Source organism: Gadus morhua, chromosome 21, assembly GCF_902167405.1.
Source record: "Gadus morhua chromosome 21, gadMor3.0, whole genome shotgun sequence".
NCBI lineage: Eukaryota > Metazoa > Chordata > Actinopteri > Gadiformes > Gadidae > Gadus > Gadus morhua.
Window position 1 is genome coordinate 16,677,098 of NC_044068.1, and position 17,900 is coordinate 16,694,997.

At 48.9% G+C, this 17,900-nt stretch overlaps 1 protein-coding gene across 1 annotated transcript in view; it reads right to left on the bottom strand.

Annotated features, from left to right (window-relative positions):
* Nucleotides 1-6,212: 6,212 nt before the first annotated feature.
* lrfn2b (leucine rich repeat and fibronectin type III domain containing 2b) overlaps nucleotides 6,213-17,900 on the bottom strand; it is an 86,354-nt gene continuing 74,666 nt past the window's right edge. The window contains exons 5-6 of the mRNA XM_030345896.1: nucleotides 14,522-15,918; nucleotides 6,213-7,670 (exon numbers count right to left, since the gene is read on the bottom strand). Coding sequence (XP_030201756.1) covers nucleotides 6,551-7,670; nucleotides 14,522-15,912 — 2,511 coding nt within the window. The 5' untranslated portion in view covers nucleotides 15,913-15,918 and the 3' untranslated portion in view covers nucleotides 6,213-6,550. The remainder of the gene's footprint in view (nucleotides 7,671-14,521; nucleotides 15,919-17,900) is intronic.

Consider the following 17,900-nt stretch of genomic DNA (forward strand, 5'->3'; position numbering starts at 1 on the left):
TTGTTGAGTTGCGTCCGTCGCGTGGTCCTCATACACCACACTGTCTCTCCTTCGGCAACTTTTGTCAGCTATCAGGTCTTCGGTGAACACAGCTTGCACATGGACAATATTTGGCGGCTATGGCATGGACAGCAGTGCTTTCATTAATATTCTTGAGGAAATTACTGAAATCGAATAAAAAAAGCATTAATCACCAGATGGTTAAATATTAAATGACTATAATGCCATAAAAAGTGTTTCTCCTTATCTAGGTTCTCCTTAATTACCACATAATAATACTAAAAGCTTCAATAATGTGGATTTTATGGAAATCTAATTTCACAGCATACCTGTGGGAAGTAAGGGAGCTGTTCATTTATTATAATTTCGAAATACTTCACTTTTATTCACCGATATTAAAGTAGCAGCAACCTAAAACCGGGCTGAAATAGGGGGAACACTACTACTTAAAATTAAACATGAATATTGAGATGATGCAAATAAAACTAATGTAATTACATTTACTTGACCCATAATGCCGGTAAAGTGGAATGAATACTTGATTATGGCCTTGCTTATGTTTCTATCTCGCTGGTCTCATCACAAAAACAAACTTAAACCCATCTAACTAACCAGATTCTTCATCTGTGAACTCTGAGTCTGGACGAGTCTGGGCCGCCAGCCTGGCCCAGTCCACAGCAACTCGTATTGAATTAAACTAATAATGAACTAATCCAGAAAGTGCACATAGGCCTACTTTGAGGCGTCCCCCCAGTGGGCCGTTGTTAGTTCCCATCTGCCGCTGAAGGGTCACATTTGTAATTCAAATGTAATCCTCTGACTCAAACCCTCTATTTGTGGATTCAGACATTGGTTTCAAGGAGTGAAAACATTGTTGTAGCTGAGGATATCCAGGAGCCAGAATTCTAAATCCTAAATAAAATAGTTAGCTTTCCATGGCCCCGTTTCAAATCGAATCTTTAACACGTATTAGAAACATGTTGGTTCGGCATAAATTCTAAATCGCACAGAGGCTATCAAATAGCGTTAGATTATGCTTATATTTGATTCCTTGCCCTTGTAAGCCTTTTGTTTGTTCAGGCCTATTTTCTTAAATTTCTTAATAAAGTATTACAATTAGTTTATCTTAAAATGGATTTTAAGAAAATTTTAAATTAATTGTAATTGATGAGCATAACGCCTACACTGTACTATACATGACAATCTTGTTAACGTCAATCCTGTTTGCAATCTTGTCTTTTTTCAGCGTCCATCCCTGCTCCAACTTTCAGCGTCGTCTGCAGTGTTTCATTTCTTTGGGCACCTTTTTTCTTTGCATTTAGCACTCATAAAGTCCAATTAAAATGTCAATTGCCCCCACCTCCCCAGTAACGCACTTCATCTACAAAAAGAAAATGAGGTAATCAAAGTCGTGTGTCAGAGGAGCGCAGTAAAGCCACGTATATAGGAGGGGAATCCACCTACCACCAACTCTGGTTTGACCATCGTCATGTGCTCCCACTGAAACTGAAACACTTTTCTACAAAGAGGTAGCAGTTTGTAGCAGGAAGTAGAGGTGGGGATATCGATCACAAAATATTTCCACCGTTAATGTTTACAGGCACAAAATGTTGACAGGCATTGACAGGCATTGAATGTGGTTTACATTTTAAGAAGCATACCTACCTTTCATAAAGTACTAGCGTATTGTATCATCTTACACACAGAAAACACAGAGAAAGAATCTTGTTCAAAGGATGTGCAATTAAGAGGAGACAAGAGACTGAAATTGATTGTTTTAATGTTCAGAGTCTGATTCATGAAGCTGTTGTAATTAATTTAAAAACAGGAGCGTTCCCTTTCTGTTGTCCAAAGTTCATATGCCGGTTTTATATCAGCCAACGTCATATTTTTTGTTGCATTTCCTTCTGTATCAGCTAAATTAGTACGTTGGAGCTTGTGTGGCTGATGGCTGGTTTAAGCAGCCTTACCTGGCCAAGCCAGTCCAAACCTGTCTGTTTGGATTCTGGAGCTGGGTGAGGCTGCACACCTTAAACATTGAGTGATCAGTGTGCACGGGTTAAACACACTCAGGTTAAACACACTCGGGTTAAACACACTCAGGGACAGCTCTTGCATGGCAGTGCAGCACCATTGACATGTTAATTTACTTAAACAGCATAGCCGATTGAACCCCACCACCCTGTGTCCTTTGTCTGGAGGGGCCCAGAAAAGCCCCCTTGTGTGTGGCAGCCATCGTGTAGCACCAGCTTTGATTATCATATGACCAAGAATCGTGACGCCCTATACTGACGTATATTTTACTCTGATCAAAAAGGTGTCTCAATCAATTGCCCCCATGTAGGAGTCTGGTGGTATTGGTTGTAGTTTGTGCCGGTGGCTGGTGCATAGAGGGATGTAGTAGTGCTATTTTTTGGTGTGGGGGGGGGGGGGGGGGGGTTATTGTCCACTGATAATTGTGTTCATGTTGGCACATTCATTTACAATAATGAAAATAATATTTTTGTTATTTTCCTTTATCTGTCCTGTGTTTTAACAAGCATTCAGTGGAAAGCAAATTGCTTGCTATATCCATGCTTCAGTTGGCAATCAAACTCAGGTGTCACAGGTGGCATCACCTTATAATGATTGCTATCATTGGCATATCATTCAGTGGTCATGAAAAATGTATTCAGGTTTTGATGATGTATTTCCTTCAGGAATCGTGACGCACTGCTCTCCCCTGCATGAAAATACATAGGCCGCTCTGAATAATAGGAAATATCTATTGATATCGGCGATTCTGGTATGATTACTTTGTATCGGATCGAAACAAAGCTTTGCAGTATCGCCCACCGCTAGTTGGTATGGAGTTCTACATTAACTCCTGCCATGGGGGATGCGATGTATTCTAAAAACGACAACCTGTGTTTTTATAGTAATTTTTGGTCCAAAATTACGTGAAAATGCAGAAATCAGAGCAGCTAAATGCAGCCCAAATTGAGCAACTATTTTTGGGCCTCCGAAAGGCCATGACGGGCCTACCAGATCCAGCCCAACAACAACTTTAATGGACATCTGGTGCTTATATATTGAAATAGATCTATTGTTCACATAAACAAGCTTATATTAATTCAACGTCTCCAACACAACACAACTCATAAAGATAATGTTTGCAACTTAGAGGTTTTACATCAATACATTATATCTACAATGCATAGTGGTGGGAATAGTAGAATAGGTTGACCAAGCCAAAAGCCATGTAGGGGATGTGTGACAGGGCAACGGACAGATACCTTTTATACCTTTCATTATTTGTGTGAATCAAAAAGGTTTTATCAAATATCTTTAGTTTATAAAACACCTCTCTGACAACCTCATCAGCATATCAGGCAGCGCTACATGGGGTCCAGGCCCACAGGTGGAGAAACACTGTGTGAGATCAGGTCAATTGTCAGTCCTGACCTGACCTTACATTATCTGTTGATGCTACGATTGGTAAACATGGGCTTTGGTTTGATATTTGATATGGAACTTGGCACACACACTCACATTCCCCCCCACACACACACAGATATGACCACACTCGGACATAAAAACACACACACACATACACTCTCACACACTTTCACAGAGCGAGTAAATGTGCGTGTGTGATGAGGTGAATCACACCGACAGCAGTTTAAAACACATTCAATACAAATTGGACAAAATAAATTGTTTCATATTTTTATATTTTTAGTAGCAAAAACAACCGTTTGAACCACACAAACATGTTCTTGTTTTTTTTTTTTACAACTCCCAAATAGGAAATGACCCCTGTCTGCAGTCACAACTGCTTACTGTCTGTGCCGCAGGAGGTCAAGGTCATAATGTCCAGTCAAACATAGTCCTTTGGAAGTAAGATACAAAAACAGCAGTAATACAGAGACAATACCTCGTCGACCAGAGGGGGCGCTGCGGCAAGAGCGTGGTCCATTTTGTCCCGCTGGTCTTCTGGGAACATGCTCATTTAACATCGGACAAAATACTAATGACATGGACAACACAACAACTCAAACGTTGTGCATAGGGCTGCAACTAATGATTATTTTGGACGTTGGTTTGTTTTTGTCTGTATATTGTCATTAATAATAGAAAATGCCCATCACAAGTAACCAGAGTCCAACATGATGTATTAAATGTGCTTGTTTTATCTGACAGGCAGCCGAGAAAAACTAAAGTACTAATTTCATAAAGATCCATGAACCAAATATTGGAATTTCAGAAGCATTCAGCAGCATTTGGGGTCAGAACAGTCACATTAATATTGAATGCACAGAGAAGGATTCACAAATGTATTTTGTGATTTATATATTACTCTCTTCTCACAAATACATTTCAACGCACACATAAATGGATATCGGTATGTATGTAAAATAAATACATAAACAAAAAGAGACACATTTTTGTGAATCTAGCCACATCAGGAGAGTCTCAAATATCCACATATAAATACAGACCAGTTCACACACAAATTACAACAAGTTCACAAATGAAAAGCGTCTTGTAAATTCAAGTTTAACAGTTTGTATATAAATGTAACAACATCCAAATAAATGTTGATGAAAATTGCAAACATTTTTTTAATTCATATATTTATGGATTTATATCACATTTATTTCAAACAAGACACATTAGTGTGTGGATCAGAAATGTGTTTGTGAAACTTATTTTTGTCAATGGATTTATTTTACATTTGTACATACCAATATCCATTTGTGTGTGCATTGAAAAGTATTTGTGAGAAGAGAGTAGGCCTAATTTATATATGAATCACAAAGTACATTTGTGAATCCTGTGCATTCATTATTAATGAGACTGTTGACCCCATAGCAGCACATGTTGTATTTTTTCTTGATAAATCACACTCGTACTGATAAATAATCAAAACTAGATTAGATACATTTTCTGACGATGGACTAATGGAGGAAGAGACTAACCCAGGTGGCAGCCCTAGTTGTAGAGAGAGGGCGAGTTCACCTCCTGTGTTGAACAACCGCCGTACAGGAACATGTTCCCATGCATTTATAGTTCGGAGTGGAGGCTTCCAGAATGATTTCTGCCAACAGATTCTGTGGTCTTTATAATGTGAAGGTGACATCTCATACAAATGAAAGTGATGCAAACCTCGCTAAAGTAGTCAGTCATACATGAACCAGAAGATGTAGCAGGAGGAAAGATGAATTGGGAGCGTCTACCCAGATGTGTGATGGGGTCACCTCCTGTGTGGACTGTACCAACCGATGGGGATGGGTTTGCTCTATGGGTGGACACTCCAACTTGTGAAGTCACTACAGGATACATTTTGAAATGGCTCGTGATGGTTGATCAACAACACACCATCCGTATACAAAACATCCAAAACCGCGGGGACTTACGCACACCACACAGACTGGATGTCTCACTGAGCGCTGCATGCTGGGAAACCTGCGGCGCCATCAAATGTCACAGCAGGAGTACCGTGAGGAATTAGACGGACTGAATGAAACAAGGCTGCTTCCTGAATATGAACACGCAGATATGGTTGTGGAAAATAAGATGTAAAAAACAACAAATGAAAAGGTCCCCCTGTGGACCGCTTGGCGGCCCTCAGAGACCTATGGCTTTGGGGGAGGTGTTGGGGGTGGTCCTGCATACACATTTTCAACATTTCAAAATGGATATTACCCAGGGTCACTCGATAAACCCTCAAATATATATACTCTTTATCCAAAGTAAATATATTCACAAAACACTTTTTTTTTCAACGATAATCTTTGTTGTCACACGTAAACGACTCGTAGCATCACACCAAAGCACACACACTGCGACGCGACGTCGGCCCCGTGACCTCCGCGTGACCTCTGGACGTACGACGGAATGATTCAGATTCAACTGATTTTGTATTTTTTCATAGTCTCTAGATTTCTCTCGAGAGGGGGGGGGGGGGGGGGGGGGGGGGGGGGGGGGGGATGACGTGTGCTTCGACCGTTCAAATGAAAAAATAACAAACTTTATCTGCATCACATATATTCAATTTACACAGCGTATAGCAGTAGTCCATCAGGGTGTCGTTTCAGAGAGCCGAGGCGCTGCTCTCTGGGCTCGTTTCCATGGTGATGTCCGTTCTTTAAACATGACTTCTGTACAAATACCTAGAGTCAGCAGCCTGGACGTGGTAACGATTTGGCCAAAGATCTGCCCCCCCCCCCCCCCCCCCCCCCCTTTATCATGTCACATCTGCCACCGTGTACGGCGGCTAACATCCAGGCACGTTGCTCGTAGCACGCAGCACTAGTTATGTCACTCGTAGCTCCTTTCCCATCGCATGAAGCTCATAGCACATCGCTCGCCAACATGTAGCTTGTCGCACGTAGCTCGTAGCCTAGCATGGCTCGATGACAACGTGGGACAAACATCCATGTTCTGGTTCATGCATCAGCGGGGTGAGGAGGTACCGACGGGCCGAGGGTACTGGGCAGTGTTTCGGGGTCACCGCTGTGAGCGGCGGTCAGGGCGGGGGAGGGGGGGGAGGTTGGAGTCCTAGAGCCTAGACGGTGCTCTCCATGACCCAGTCATTGCTGTCTATGGTGCCCTTGCTGCCCCCCGTGTCCCCGCTGGCCTCCTCGTCGCACTGCAGCAGCATCCCGTTCACCGACAGGCTCCTCTTAGTCCAGATGCTGCTGAGCCGCCGCGGGTAGCTGCTAGCCGGCGCACTGCTAGCGTTTGTGTTAGCGTTAGCGGCCGCCACGTCCCCCATGTCGAAGGACTGGCTCCTCTTGGGGGGCCGGGGGTCCAGCATCAACAGCCGGCTGAGCCGCGAGTCTAGTGTCCGGCCCAGCAGGGGGTCCCGGTCCGTGGGGGGCTTCCCGTCGGCCGCGGCCCCCGGGGACACCGCGGGCGCCGGGCTGCTCGCGGTGTGGGGCCCGCGGCCCTGCGCCCCCCCCCGCAGCTCCAGGGAGGAGAAGGCCCCCAGCAGGTGGTCCAGGTTGGGCCGGGCCCGGGCGGGCGCCGCCCTCCAGATGCTGGCCAGCGTGCTGTTGGGGCTGCGGGGGCCGCCGCCGGCCCCCCCGCGGGGCAGCGAGCCCCCCGAGGAGGCGGCCGAGGAGGAGGAGGAGGAGGAGGTGGTCAGGCTGCTCTGCAGCGAGCCGCACCGGAACTCCACCACCTCGTCCTGCAGGCTCACCTTGGTCTTCACCTTGAAGGGGGGCTCGGGGGCGGGCTCCTTGCCCGGGGGGGTCTGGCTCTGGGACGGGGGCAGCAGCACGCCGTTGTGGCCCAGCCGCCCGCCGTTGGTCTGGGAGTGGCTGGCGCTCACCCCGCCGCCGCCGCTCAGCTTGTCGGTCGCCATGACGACGTCGTCCCCGGGGGAGGGGTGGGGGTCCCCGTCGGTGGCCTTGTAGCGCACCATGAGGATGACGATGAAGACCACCAGCGTGGCCACGATCACGCCGCCCACCACCAGGATCATGGTACCCCCCAGCAGCTGGCTGGGCAGCGAGCGGCAGGTGGGGAAGCTGTCCTGCGTGAAGAAGTGGGTGCAGCCCACCACGTTGGTGGCGGTCAGCGTGGTGGCGCTGTCGTCCCACGCCGCCAGCACACACAGGTCGTAGCGTGTGCCCGACACCAGGTTGGTCACCAGGAAGGCCTTGCTGGAGGACGGGATCATCCTGAGAGAGGGAGGGAGAGAGAGAGAGAGGGAGAGAGAGAGAGAGAGAGAGAGAGAGAGAGAGAGAGAGAGAGAGAGAGAGAGAGAGAGAGAGAGAGAGAGAAAGAGAGAGAGCATGAGAGAGAGAGAGAGAGAGCATGAGAGAGAGAGCAGAGAGGGGGAGATAGAGAGAGTGGGAGCGAGTGTGGGAGGGAGGGGTGGTAGAGCGAGAGACAGAGGAAGGGATAGAGAGGGGGAGAGCGAGAGGGAGACAGAGGGAAAGAGACAGAGAGAGAGGATGGAGAGACAGGGAGACAGAAACAGAGAGAGAATTGTACATTTATTTTAAAATAAATAAATGAAATTGTAAAAAAGTTGACAATAAAGCATACAGGTTACAGGATAGGCTAATATAGGCTAATATCAATCAGGTCACATCATCACCAACTTTTCCACTAGACAGACAGATAATTTTGTTTTGTTTGTTTGAATTATTAACTCTCTGCTGACTTGACTCGTACGCTCCTGGAAGAATGTTTTTTATCTCAATGAGATTCAACCCTGAGGGATATAAAAATCGATATATATATGCAGCTATAGAAGTAGGCCTACAGATAACACATACACACAGGACGGACAGAGTTTAAGAACCATCTGCCGCATGAACCATTCCTTTCTTCAATAGAGCACTATGAATGCTTTTTTTGTCAAACATTTTTCTTTTTAATTTGTTTAATTCCGTTGTGGAACGTTGCTATTATTTCATTTAATTTGTGATTCCTCTGTCCCTTTTTATTTGCTGCTTGACTGTCATTGCATCAAACACTTTTTCCCACTGCAAGTTTAACCCACTCTCATCACTCCTTTACTTTCGGTATAGATCCATGAGCGCCCACTAGTGGACGGTTGTTTACATACGCTTGAGCATGATTATTACAATAAAAATATTTCTCCCGTCTCTATTTGATGCTTTAAATGCCAGTATCAGGATGTACAGTCTTGGTATCAGAGCGACAACAACAGATAAAAAAAAAGCTGAGAAAAGACAAACATTATTAAGTCCAGACGGAGGGAAAATTGTGTGTGTGTGTGTGTGTGTGTGTGTGTGTGTGTGTGTGTGTGTGTGTGTGTGTGTGTGTGTGTGTGTGTGTGTGTGTGTGTGTGTGTGTGTGTGTGTGTGTGCTTGTCCTGGCATCAACAGATAATTTATTCTAATAGAATGTAAAAAAATAAATGCCAAAAGAATGTGTGGGGCGAAATGTGCTGAGGGACAGGAGGGGAAATTGGGATCAGACCGCATCGGTTATACGTTATCCCAGTCGGCCCTCTAGTGGAAGCTCAAGGCAGTACATGCTATTGTGTTCATGTTGTACACTACAGGGCCAAGTTCTGACTGAAATTACTTCCACAACCAGCAGAGTGGAAGGGCTGGTCCTTCAAAAAACCCTACGTTTCCCTGGAGGGCTCTGAAACAGCGAGCTATAAGGTATATTTTGTGAACTCATTTTGATCTCCAGAGGCAGGCTTTTGCTGCGTTAGTGTGCCTACTTAGAGGAAGGAGATTTTCACAGCAATATTTTTTAGGAGACTCAAGCAAAACTCAAAGCGGGGTTTAAATCCTTTTTTTTCTGTTTACGTCGGTGGAATCTCAAGCTGACTCCAGATGTTTTTCCAATTCTCAGCTGGTTCCAGATGTGTGTCTGTCTGTGTGTGTGTGTGTGTGTGTGTGTGTGTGTGTGTGTGTGTGTGTGTGTGTGTGTGTGTGTGTGTGTGTGTGTGTGTGTGTGTGTGTTTGTGTGTGTGTGTGTGTGTGTGTGTGTGTGTGTGTGTGTGTGTGTGTGTGTGTGTGTGTGTGTGTGGCAGTGGCAGTGTTGGTGACCTGTGTCATCAATGTCATCGATCACAGCAGCCAGCGTCTAATTGGCTGCTTGGGATCAAACAGGGCATTCTCCAGGCCCTGCATCCCAGTTTAATTGATTCCAGGTTGTCAGCAAACGGCTGTTCAATTAACTTGATATCAAACGAGACAGGTAGAGGTAGAGGTAGAGAGACACTCAGACAGAGAGAGAGAGGGAGAGAGAGAGAGAGGAATGCCTACACTTATCGGAAGAATAACAGTTGCTACTCTTCTTCCTCCACATGAGCCATCCCTCAGGGCTTCATCAAGCCCCCCTGTTCAGGCCCCCACTGATGACAGCAGGATAAGGTAATAATTGGAATGACAGAGAGAGAGAGCGAGAGAGAGAGAGAGAGAGGGAGAGAGCGCGAGAGATGATAGGATGGAGAGACTTTATAGAGAGAAGAAAGGATGGAAGGATTGACAGAGAGATGGAGAGGGAGAAGGATGGAACGATATTATAGTGAATTGGTAGGATCAAAAAATTATATATAAATATATGAATGAGAGAGAGACGGAAGAATGGCCAGTGATGGAGCGACAGAGAAAAGGAAAAATTAGGAGATGAAAGAATGGTATGAGGTAGAGGAGGAGGGAACCGATAGAGGTGCAGAGGTACTGAGAGAGAGAGAGAGAGAGAGAGAGATAGAGAGGGCGAGAGAGAGAGAGAGAGAGAGAGAGAGAGAGAGAGAGAGAGAGAGAGAGAGGGAGAGAGAGAGAGAGAGAGAGAGAGAGAGAGAGAGAGAGAGAGAGAGAGAGAGAGAGAGAGAGAGAGAGAGAGAGGGAGAGAGAGAGAGAGAGAGAGAGAGAGAGAGGGAGAGAGAGAGAGAGAGAGAGAGAGAGAGAGAGAGAGAGAGAGAGAGAGAGAGAGAGAGAAAGAGAGAGCTTCTTTGAGCTTGCCAGTTTCCCAAGTTTTTTTTCTTCATACTTTGAATAAAAACCAACACATCATCAGTACTGCCTTTACCCCCATCTCTCCAACCACCACCCCCATCACGCCTCAACACCCTCCCCCCTCCCGGAGCCCATCAGCGCCTCATCGATCGCTCTCCCCTGGACAAACACAGACAAGGTCACGCTGGAAAGGTCTTCCGCCGCATCGATCCGCCTCCACACCCCCAGCCGCCCATCGGGGGGGAGGGGGAGGGGCTGTGATTATGTTTGTTTAAGGAGGACCCTCAACGACAGCCTCCTGGGGGCGTGGAGAGCCACGCCCACTCATGTGGGCCTCCGGTCGCCGTGGAGGGGGAGGAAGGGGAGGGGGGGGAGGGGGAGGAGGGGGAGGGGGTGAAATGGCCCGGGGAGGAGGGGGAGGGGGTGAAATGGCCCGTGACTCTGGTTGTTGTCTGTGTGCCTGTGTGCCCTTGAGCCTGTGCAGGCGTCCGTAAAACACCCCTGACTCCTTAACTGTAATGGAGGAGTGCATTAAGAGGCGCGGGCGTCGCCGGAGCGACCGGGGCCCTCAGAGGTGGGGGAGGAGAGGGAGGAGGAGGGAGTCGGCAGCATCATCACAGCCCCTGGTGCTAGACCCGCTGCCTCCACTACCTCCGCACCACAGCACTGGTCAGGGCTGGGTTCAGTCGTGGGGATCAAAGTCAGGCATCACAGAGGTGGAGGGGGATTTCACATAAACCAAGGACTGACAGGATCCAGAGCCCCGTCCACAGCCAACGGATCCTCAGGCCCGGGGAAGAGGACTTGGCATGAAATGTTTCAAAGGTGAAACTACTCTGATGTACTGGGAACATTGTACCTGTGTTGAATGTGATAAGAGAACCTAAGAGACAGAGAGTGAAATTTCACTCTCCTTTGACATAGTCCTTCTTAATCCTTTTAGATTTTATTATACCAAATTTTTACTGTAGTATCATTTTTGGTTGATTGAGCTAACATAAACAAAGCTTAGATTTGAGAGGGGAGCTAGCACGTCAGAAGCTAACGCAGAGGGACAGACGGGTCACAAAACAGAACACACCAACCAGGTGAACAGCGCTCCTGTTGACGCACTGAACCAGAACCCCTGCGCTCTGCCTGGCCTTGACCGTGCCGCTACACTGAGCCGCTCTCATCCACTTCATGATCCACAAGGCCACCGCCTCCCCGTCTCCAGATCCATCACACTTTTTTGACGATGTGTGTGATGGATTTGAAAAACACTCATTCTGAAGTGGTGAAAATTGAATTTTTTTTCACCGTAGCCCGCGTCAGCAACGTTCCGTGACACGGTATCTACAAAATAATCACTCCGCTTTAATAAATATGGGATTCGGAGTGAGGGTCATCCGTCCCTACGCTGCGATCGATACGACTCGGCCCTCTGCCTCGAGTCCACCATTCCTCTCAACCAACCGCCGATAGCCAACAGGCTCCATGTACCCGGAACGACCTTTGACCCCTTACATGTTCCAGGCAAGACTCTGAAGCCTGGCTCGGCCTCTGAAATGTGAGAGAAGGTCGCCGGCCGACATGCAGCTTGTTCTATTAACGGAGAACTCTGCTTCAGCAGCAGCTCCTACCCAAAAGAATGCCACATGAAAATCGTTGAAATCGCTCAAACACTTCAGACCTGAGTAGAGAAGTGGCGGAGAGTCTCGTCTGCGTCCTCAGATATTGATCGCCCGGTCTTTGTGATGGTTTTTGCAAGTTTTTAACAGGTGCTTTGGAGGTGGAAGAGGCAGGAGGCACTTCAAGCAGAAGATTAGGCTGATGTTTTACGGGCTAGACACGGCAGTCTGGGCAATCTGGCACCCAACTCAGATAAACATCAATAGAGATAATATTATAATTTGTCAAGGAGACAAGTTCAAGACAAGTTTGAGTTCCCGGGAAACAAAGCAGAGAGGTTTGTGTGAAGGGTTCAGGAAACGTCCAAGGACTTCGTTTAGTGAACGATCATGCTCTCAGAGTACAGCTGAAATATTTATTCGCTTTAAAGTTATTCAGCCCGCACGTCAATCCAATGCCACTGACGTTGAATACAGATACATCTCAATAAGGAGCAGGTAGCGATTAGAAAGAGCATTTTGTTCATGGTGACAACAGGTCTGCTTGGGACATTTTGTTGATCAAACCCTGAACCTTTCGACGAGGTAATCTCCCATAACAAGTGCTGTCGGAGTACATTGTTACAAGGGCTGTGAATGATAAAGATATTAACGCGGGGAGATATTACAACTTATCTCCCCTCTTCCCCTGCAGTGTTGACTCTCTCTCTCTGAGCACCAGAGGCACCGTGGGAAGTAGCGGGCACACGCCTTGGACTTCTGCTCATGAACTTCACATGGAATTAGAGCCAGTAGACGTATGAGAAAAGCCATTCTCCCAAAGTCATTAGTGGAGTAACGCGAGTGGCCGAGGATGACACAAATCTAACAAAAAGATGGTGTCCCATCGCCGTCGCCGCGGGCAACGCTTGTAATTACGCACCTCCACTCCATTATTTCAGAGCTGACTAATTCACTGTAATTGGATCGGGGGGGCTTCTTCATAACGTCTCATTTCACCTTCCTTCCGAGGGACCGTGCGGGAAGAAGGCCGGATACAGCGGGTAATTAAGACGGGTAGCCATCCGTCGATGAGTCTGTGGCCGCCTTGCCCGTTAAAGGAATGACGGTTGTAACACCGCCATTACCACCATTATTGAGTCCTTAAGCAGCCATTTTATTCAAAGCCACTCATAGTGAAGTCAGATCCAGTTCATTAAGGAGCAGGTAGGGGTTAGGGGGCATCTTGCTCAGGGATGCCCACAGGTAGATTGTGGATGTTGGGGATTAAACCAAGAACATTTTGGCGGGGAGCCTCGTTTCTGAGCAAACAAGATGTCACACGGCCACAAAATGTATCGGGACAGGAGATGGACACACACACACACACACACACACACACACACACACACACACACACACACACACACACACACACACACACACACACACACACACACACACACACACACACACACACACACACACACACACACACAGGAATCAGGTGATGGATGCCTCTCTGGGGTTCCTGCATTGCTGCGTAGTGTAGCAGTGTTCTGGGTGTAGAGAGGAGAGGACCCACAGGGAGGTGTTTCAAAGGAACCTGAACGTACCGGTCTGTAAACAATCTCATAACCAGAACAGGAAAAGACTGGACTCCTCTCCCAGGAGGGTTTTTTAAGCCTCCAGTTTTATTGTAAGAGCAGTGTAAAAACACACCTCAAGGGCTGCCTCCGTGTTGTCACGATCGATCATGTTATTATTTTTGTCGGTTGGTCCACAATTTGTAGCTTTAGAGCGCATCTATTTTTTATTATCTTTATTTTCTAGAGCGAAAGGGCTATAATGGGGGAAGGGACATGTCAATGTATAATTGTGGTCATGGAAAAAAAAATGGTTTTCAGTATCCAACATCTGTGTCTTACATTCGACCAGAACACCCAGACAACCAGCACCAGCTGAACTGTTCAACAAGCCAAGCGGCTAAACCAGTGAACAACATTTACATTAACATTTAGGGCATTTAGCAGATGCTTTTATCCAAAGTTCATTTGTCATAACAAAGTGAGTGCAATACAATGTAAAGTTGTGTTGTTTGTTTTCGGGCTGGTTTGCTAAAGAGGCTAATGTAGCTTACAATAAACAACGACTAGCCAATTTCATGCCACAATCACAAAGACGAACAGGAACGCTATGAATGCTCCGAAGTGACGTCAAACGTGCAACTCGGAAGGCTGGGCGTCCGAGGATTCAGGAACACACCAATAGAACCAAGTGCCAAGCGACAACAATCGCTAGGTTAACCCATTCCCCGTATTCAACATAGATAGCTATGATAAGATGCTACATATCTAAGTACTCCAAACTAAATGCGACATACAATAATCGTGTACATTAAGTGGCAGGACATACAACATGCAACAAAGTAAGGAGGGGAGGGACTTAAGACCTCTCTGCGTAGCCTAGGTGAACTCTGAACAGCGGCTGTACCTGTAGATGAGCACCTCGTCGTCGGAGCAGTTGTACTGCAGCTGGTACATCTTCACCTTGGGCGCCGTGGTGCTCACCGTCCACTGCACCAGCGCCGACTCCGCCGTCACCTCCGCCGCCGACACCACCTTCTCCGGCGGGCCCTTGGGGGCCCCCTTGGTGACGCGGCTGGTGCCGGTGATGTCGGAGAGGCGGGACTTGGGCTGGGCCGGCTGCCCCGTGCCGTTGCTGAGGTGCGGCAGCTGGATGATGGACACCTCCACCGAGGCGGTGGACTCGCCCGCCACGCTGGCCGCGATGCAGGTGAAGGCGCCGTAGTCCTTGGAGGTGGTGATGCCGATGCCCAGCGTGCCGTTGGGGTAGAGCGTGGTGCGCGACGAGTTGCCTAGCAGCCGGTCGTCGGGGGAGATCCAGTGGACGGTGGGCGCGGGGTCCCCCGAGGCCTCGCAGCGGAGGCTGGCCGTCTGGCCCTCCAGCACCAGGATGCGGTGGGTGTGCTGGGTGATGAGGGGCGGCTGGCAGGTGAACTCGTCCTCCCTGACGTACCAGAAGTAGCGGCCCTTCAGCGTGGGCGGCGAGGCGCAGGTCTCCAGGTCGTCGTCGCGGTCCAGCCGCCGCAGCCACAGCATCTCGCAGTTGCAGTGCAGCGGGTTGCCGCCCAGGCTCAGCGACAGCTGGGGGGCGTAGGGCGTGGTCAGCACCAGCGAGTCCTGGGCGCGGGCGAAGATGGTGTCCGGCGGCAGCTTGCGCAGCCGGTTGGAGGTGAGGTCCAGCCGGGCCAGCCGCTCCAGGTCGGTGAAGGTCCCCTCGGGGATGAAGTCCAGCAGGTTGTGGTCCAGGCTGAGCTGGTGCAGGTTCACCATCTGCCGCACCGAGCCCCAGGGCAGCGAGGGCAGGTTGTTGAAGGACAGGTCCAGGTCCTCCAGCGCCGGCGCCAGGTCCTCCAGCGCCTTGTCGTGGACGCGGCCCAGCTGGTTGTTGTTGAGGATGAGGTGCTGCAGGTTGACCAGCCCACGCAGGTCGTCGGGCCCCAGCTCCGTCAGCCGGTTGTTGTCCATGTGGAGCGAGCGCAGCGTCTCCAGGTCCCCGAAGGAGAAGGGTTGGATGTAGCCGATGGTGTTGCGGGACAGCGTCAGGTCCACCAGGTCCGTCATGTTGGCGAAGTCCTGCTGGGTGATGCGCAGGATGTAGTTCCCGCCCAGACGCAGCTCCACCGTGCTGCGGTCGATGTCCGGGGGCACGAACAGGAGGCCCTTGGCGGGGCACAGGGTCCCCAGGGACTCTGACAGGTTCTGGCAGGTGCAGTACTTGGGGCAGGCATGGGCCATCGCCAACGTGGCCCCCAGAACCAGCAGACGGCAGAGGAGGCTCTCCATGGTCCAGTCATGCATAGGAACCTGGAGAGGAACACAGGAGGAGGACACAGTCAGAGACATGGAGCCCCGGAGGACCTCTCAATGTCCACCGTCTGGGGTCTAGGGTCTGGGGGTCTAGGGTCTGGGGGTTAGGGTCTGGGGGTCTAGGGTCTGGGGGTTAGGGTCTGGGGGTTAGGGTCTTGGGGTCTAGGGTCTGGGGATCTAGGGTCTGGGGGTTAGGGTCTGGGGGTCTAGGGTCTGGAGGTCTAGGGTCTGGGGGTCTAGGGTCAGGGGGTCTAGGGTCTGGGGGTCTAGGGTCTGGGGGTTTAAGGTCTGGGGGTCTGGGGTCTAGGGTCTAGGGTCTGGGGGTTAGGGTCTGTGGGTTAGAATCTTGGCGTCTCCTTTGGGGAGATGCCCCCAAAGCCCAACCTGCTTCTTAATGGTGTGCCTCAAGAAAAAGATAGTCCTTTTAAAAGAGTTAAAAGCACCAAGGGTTTAGCTTGAAAAGGTGCACCAACTACACGGTTTCATGAGACACAGTGATTAACAAACCGTTGTTTGGTTTGTGTTGGTGCCTTTGGTGTGTTTGCAGCTGGAGGGTGAGGGTTTGTGAGTGTGTGAGAGAGGCTGCATGTATCTGTGGTCGTGGTAAAAGGGTTGGAAGTGTGGACAGAGACAGGCTTTTTATAATATGACCTTTGAAACCAGTCTTGGTCTGCTACTCTACCACACACACACACACACACACACACACACACACACACACACACACACACACACACACACACACACACACACACACACACACACACACACACACACACACACACACACACACACACACACACAAACACACACACACACACACACACACACACACAAACACACACAAACACACACACACACACACACACATACATGCACATGGATTGAGACTTCGCAGCCTGCCCAGGAGTAACCTCTATGGGATGTACTGGATCGATCCGACCACATTAGAGCTCCTCAGGCTCTGTCACAAAACCCACCGGACGCAGGGAACCGGGTTTGATCCCCAAATACTATTGTTGTGGCTGAGGAAGCAGGATGAGATGGAGAATGAGAGTTGAAAAACACTGAGGAGGTGCATAGAGAGAGAGAGAGAGAGAGAGAGAGAGAGAGAGAGAGAGAGAGAGAGAGAGAGAGAGAGAGAGAGAGAGAGAGAGAGAGAGAGAGAGAGAGAGAGAGAGAGAGAGAGGTTCTGAAATCAAATCCACCAGCCTTAGAAATGGCTCTGATCCAGGGTGACTACCTCTCCTCTGATAAGACCCAGTTTTTCGATCGTCTCGTGGATAGGGTGTTTGACTCCCAGCCAAATTGTTCTGAGTTTGATTCCCTAACGGCCGCGGCCTGCCACTAGTCATCCGTGAGCAAGATGTCTGCCGTCTCCCTGCTCATTAATGACATGGATCTAAAATTCACTGGCAATAGCTTTGGATAAAAGTGTCTGCTAAATGATTATATGGTGAATAATAAATATGCAAGGCGAAGGGAAATAGATGAGACAAGAACAGACGGCGGGGAAAAAAGAACAAAGTGCAAGACAGAAGAGAGAGAGGGAGAGAGAAAGAGAGAGAGATATGGAGAGCGAGGGAGAGAGAGAGAGAGAGAGAGAGAGAGAGAGAGAGAGAGAGAGAGAGCGAGTGAGAGAGAGAGAGAGAGAGCGAGTGAGAGAGAGAGAGACAGAGAGAGAGAGAGAGAACGATGGCGAGAGAACGAGAGCGATTGAGAGAGAGAGCACGAGTGACCCAGAGAAACCAGAACCAAGAGCTAAAAATAACCCAGGGCAGCTACCTCAGGAGAATAATGGCTCCACTCCCGGCAAGAGCAGAACACCAGCCCCCCCCCCCCCCCCCCCCCCCACCTCTCCTATGATGTGCAGGTGATGCGAGTGTGATCGCGCGGCGGCTGCCAGCGTTGCGTTCATCCTGGCCTACGTCCCCCGCCGCTCTGCCTCGTGTTTGTCTCGCCGGTCTCCCTCGTGGAGT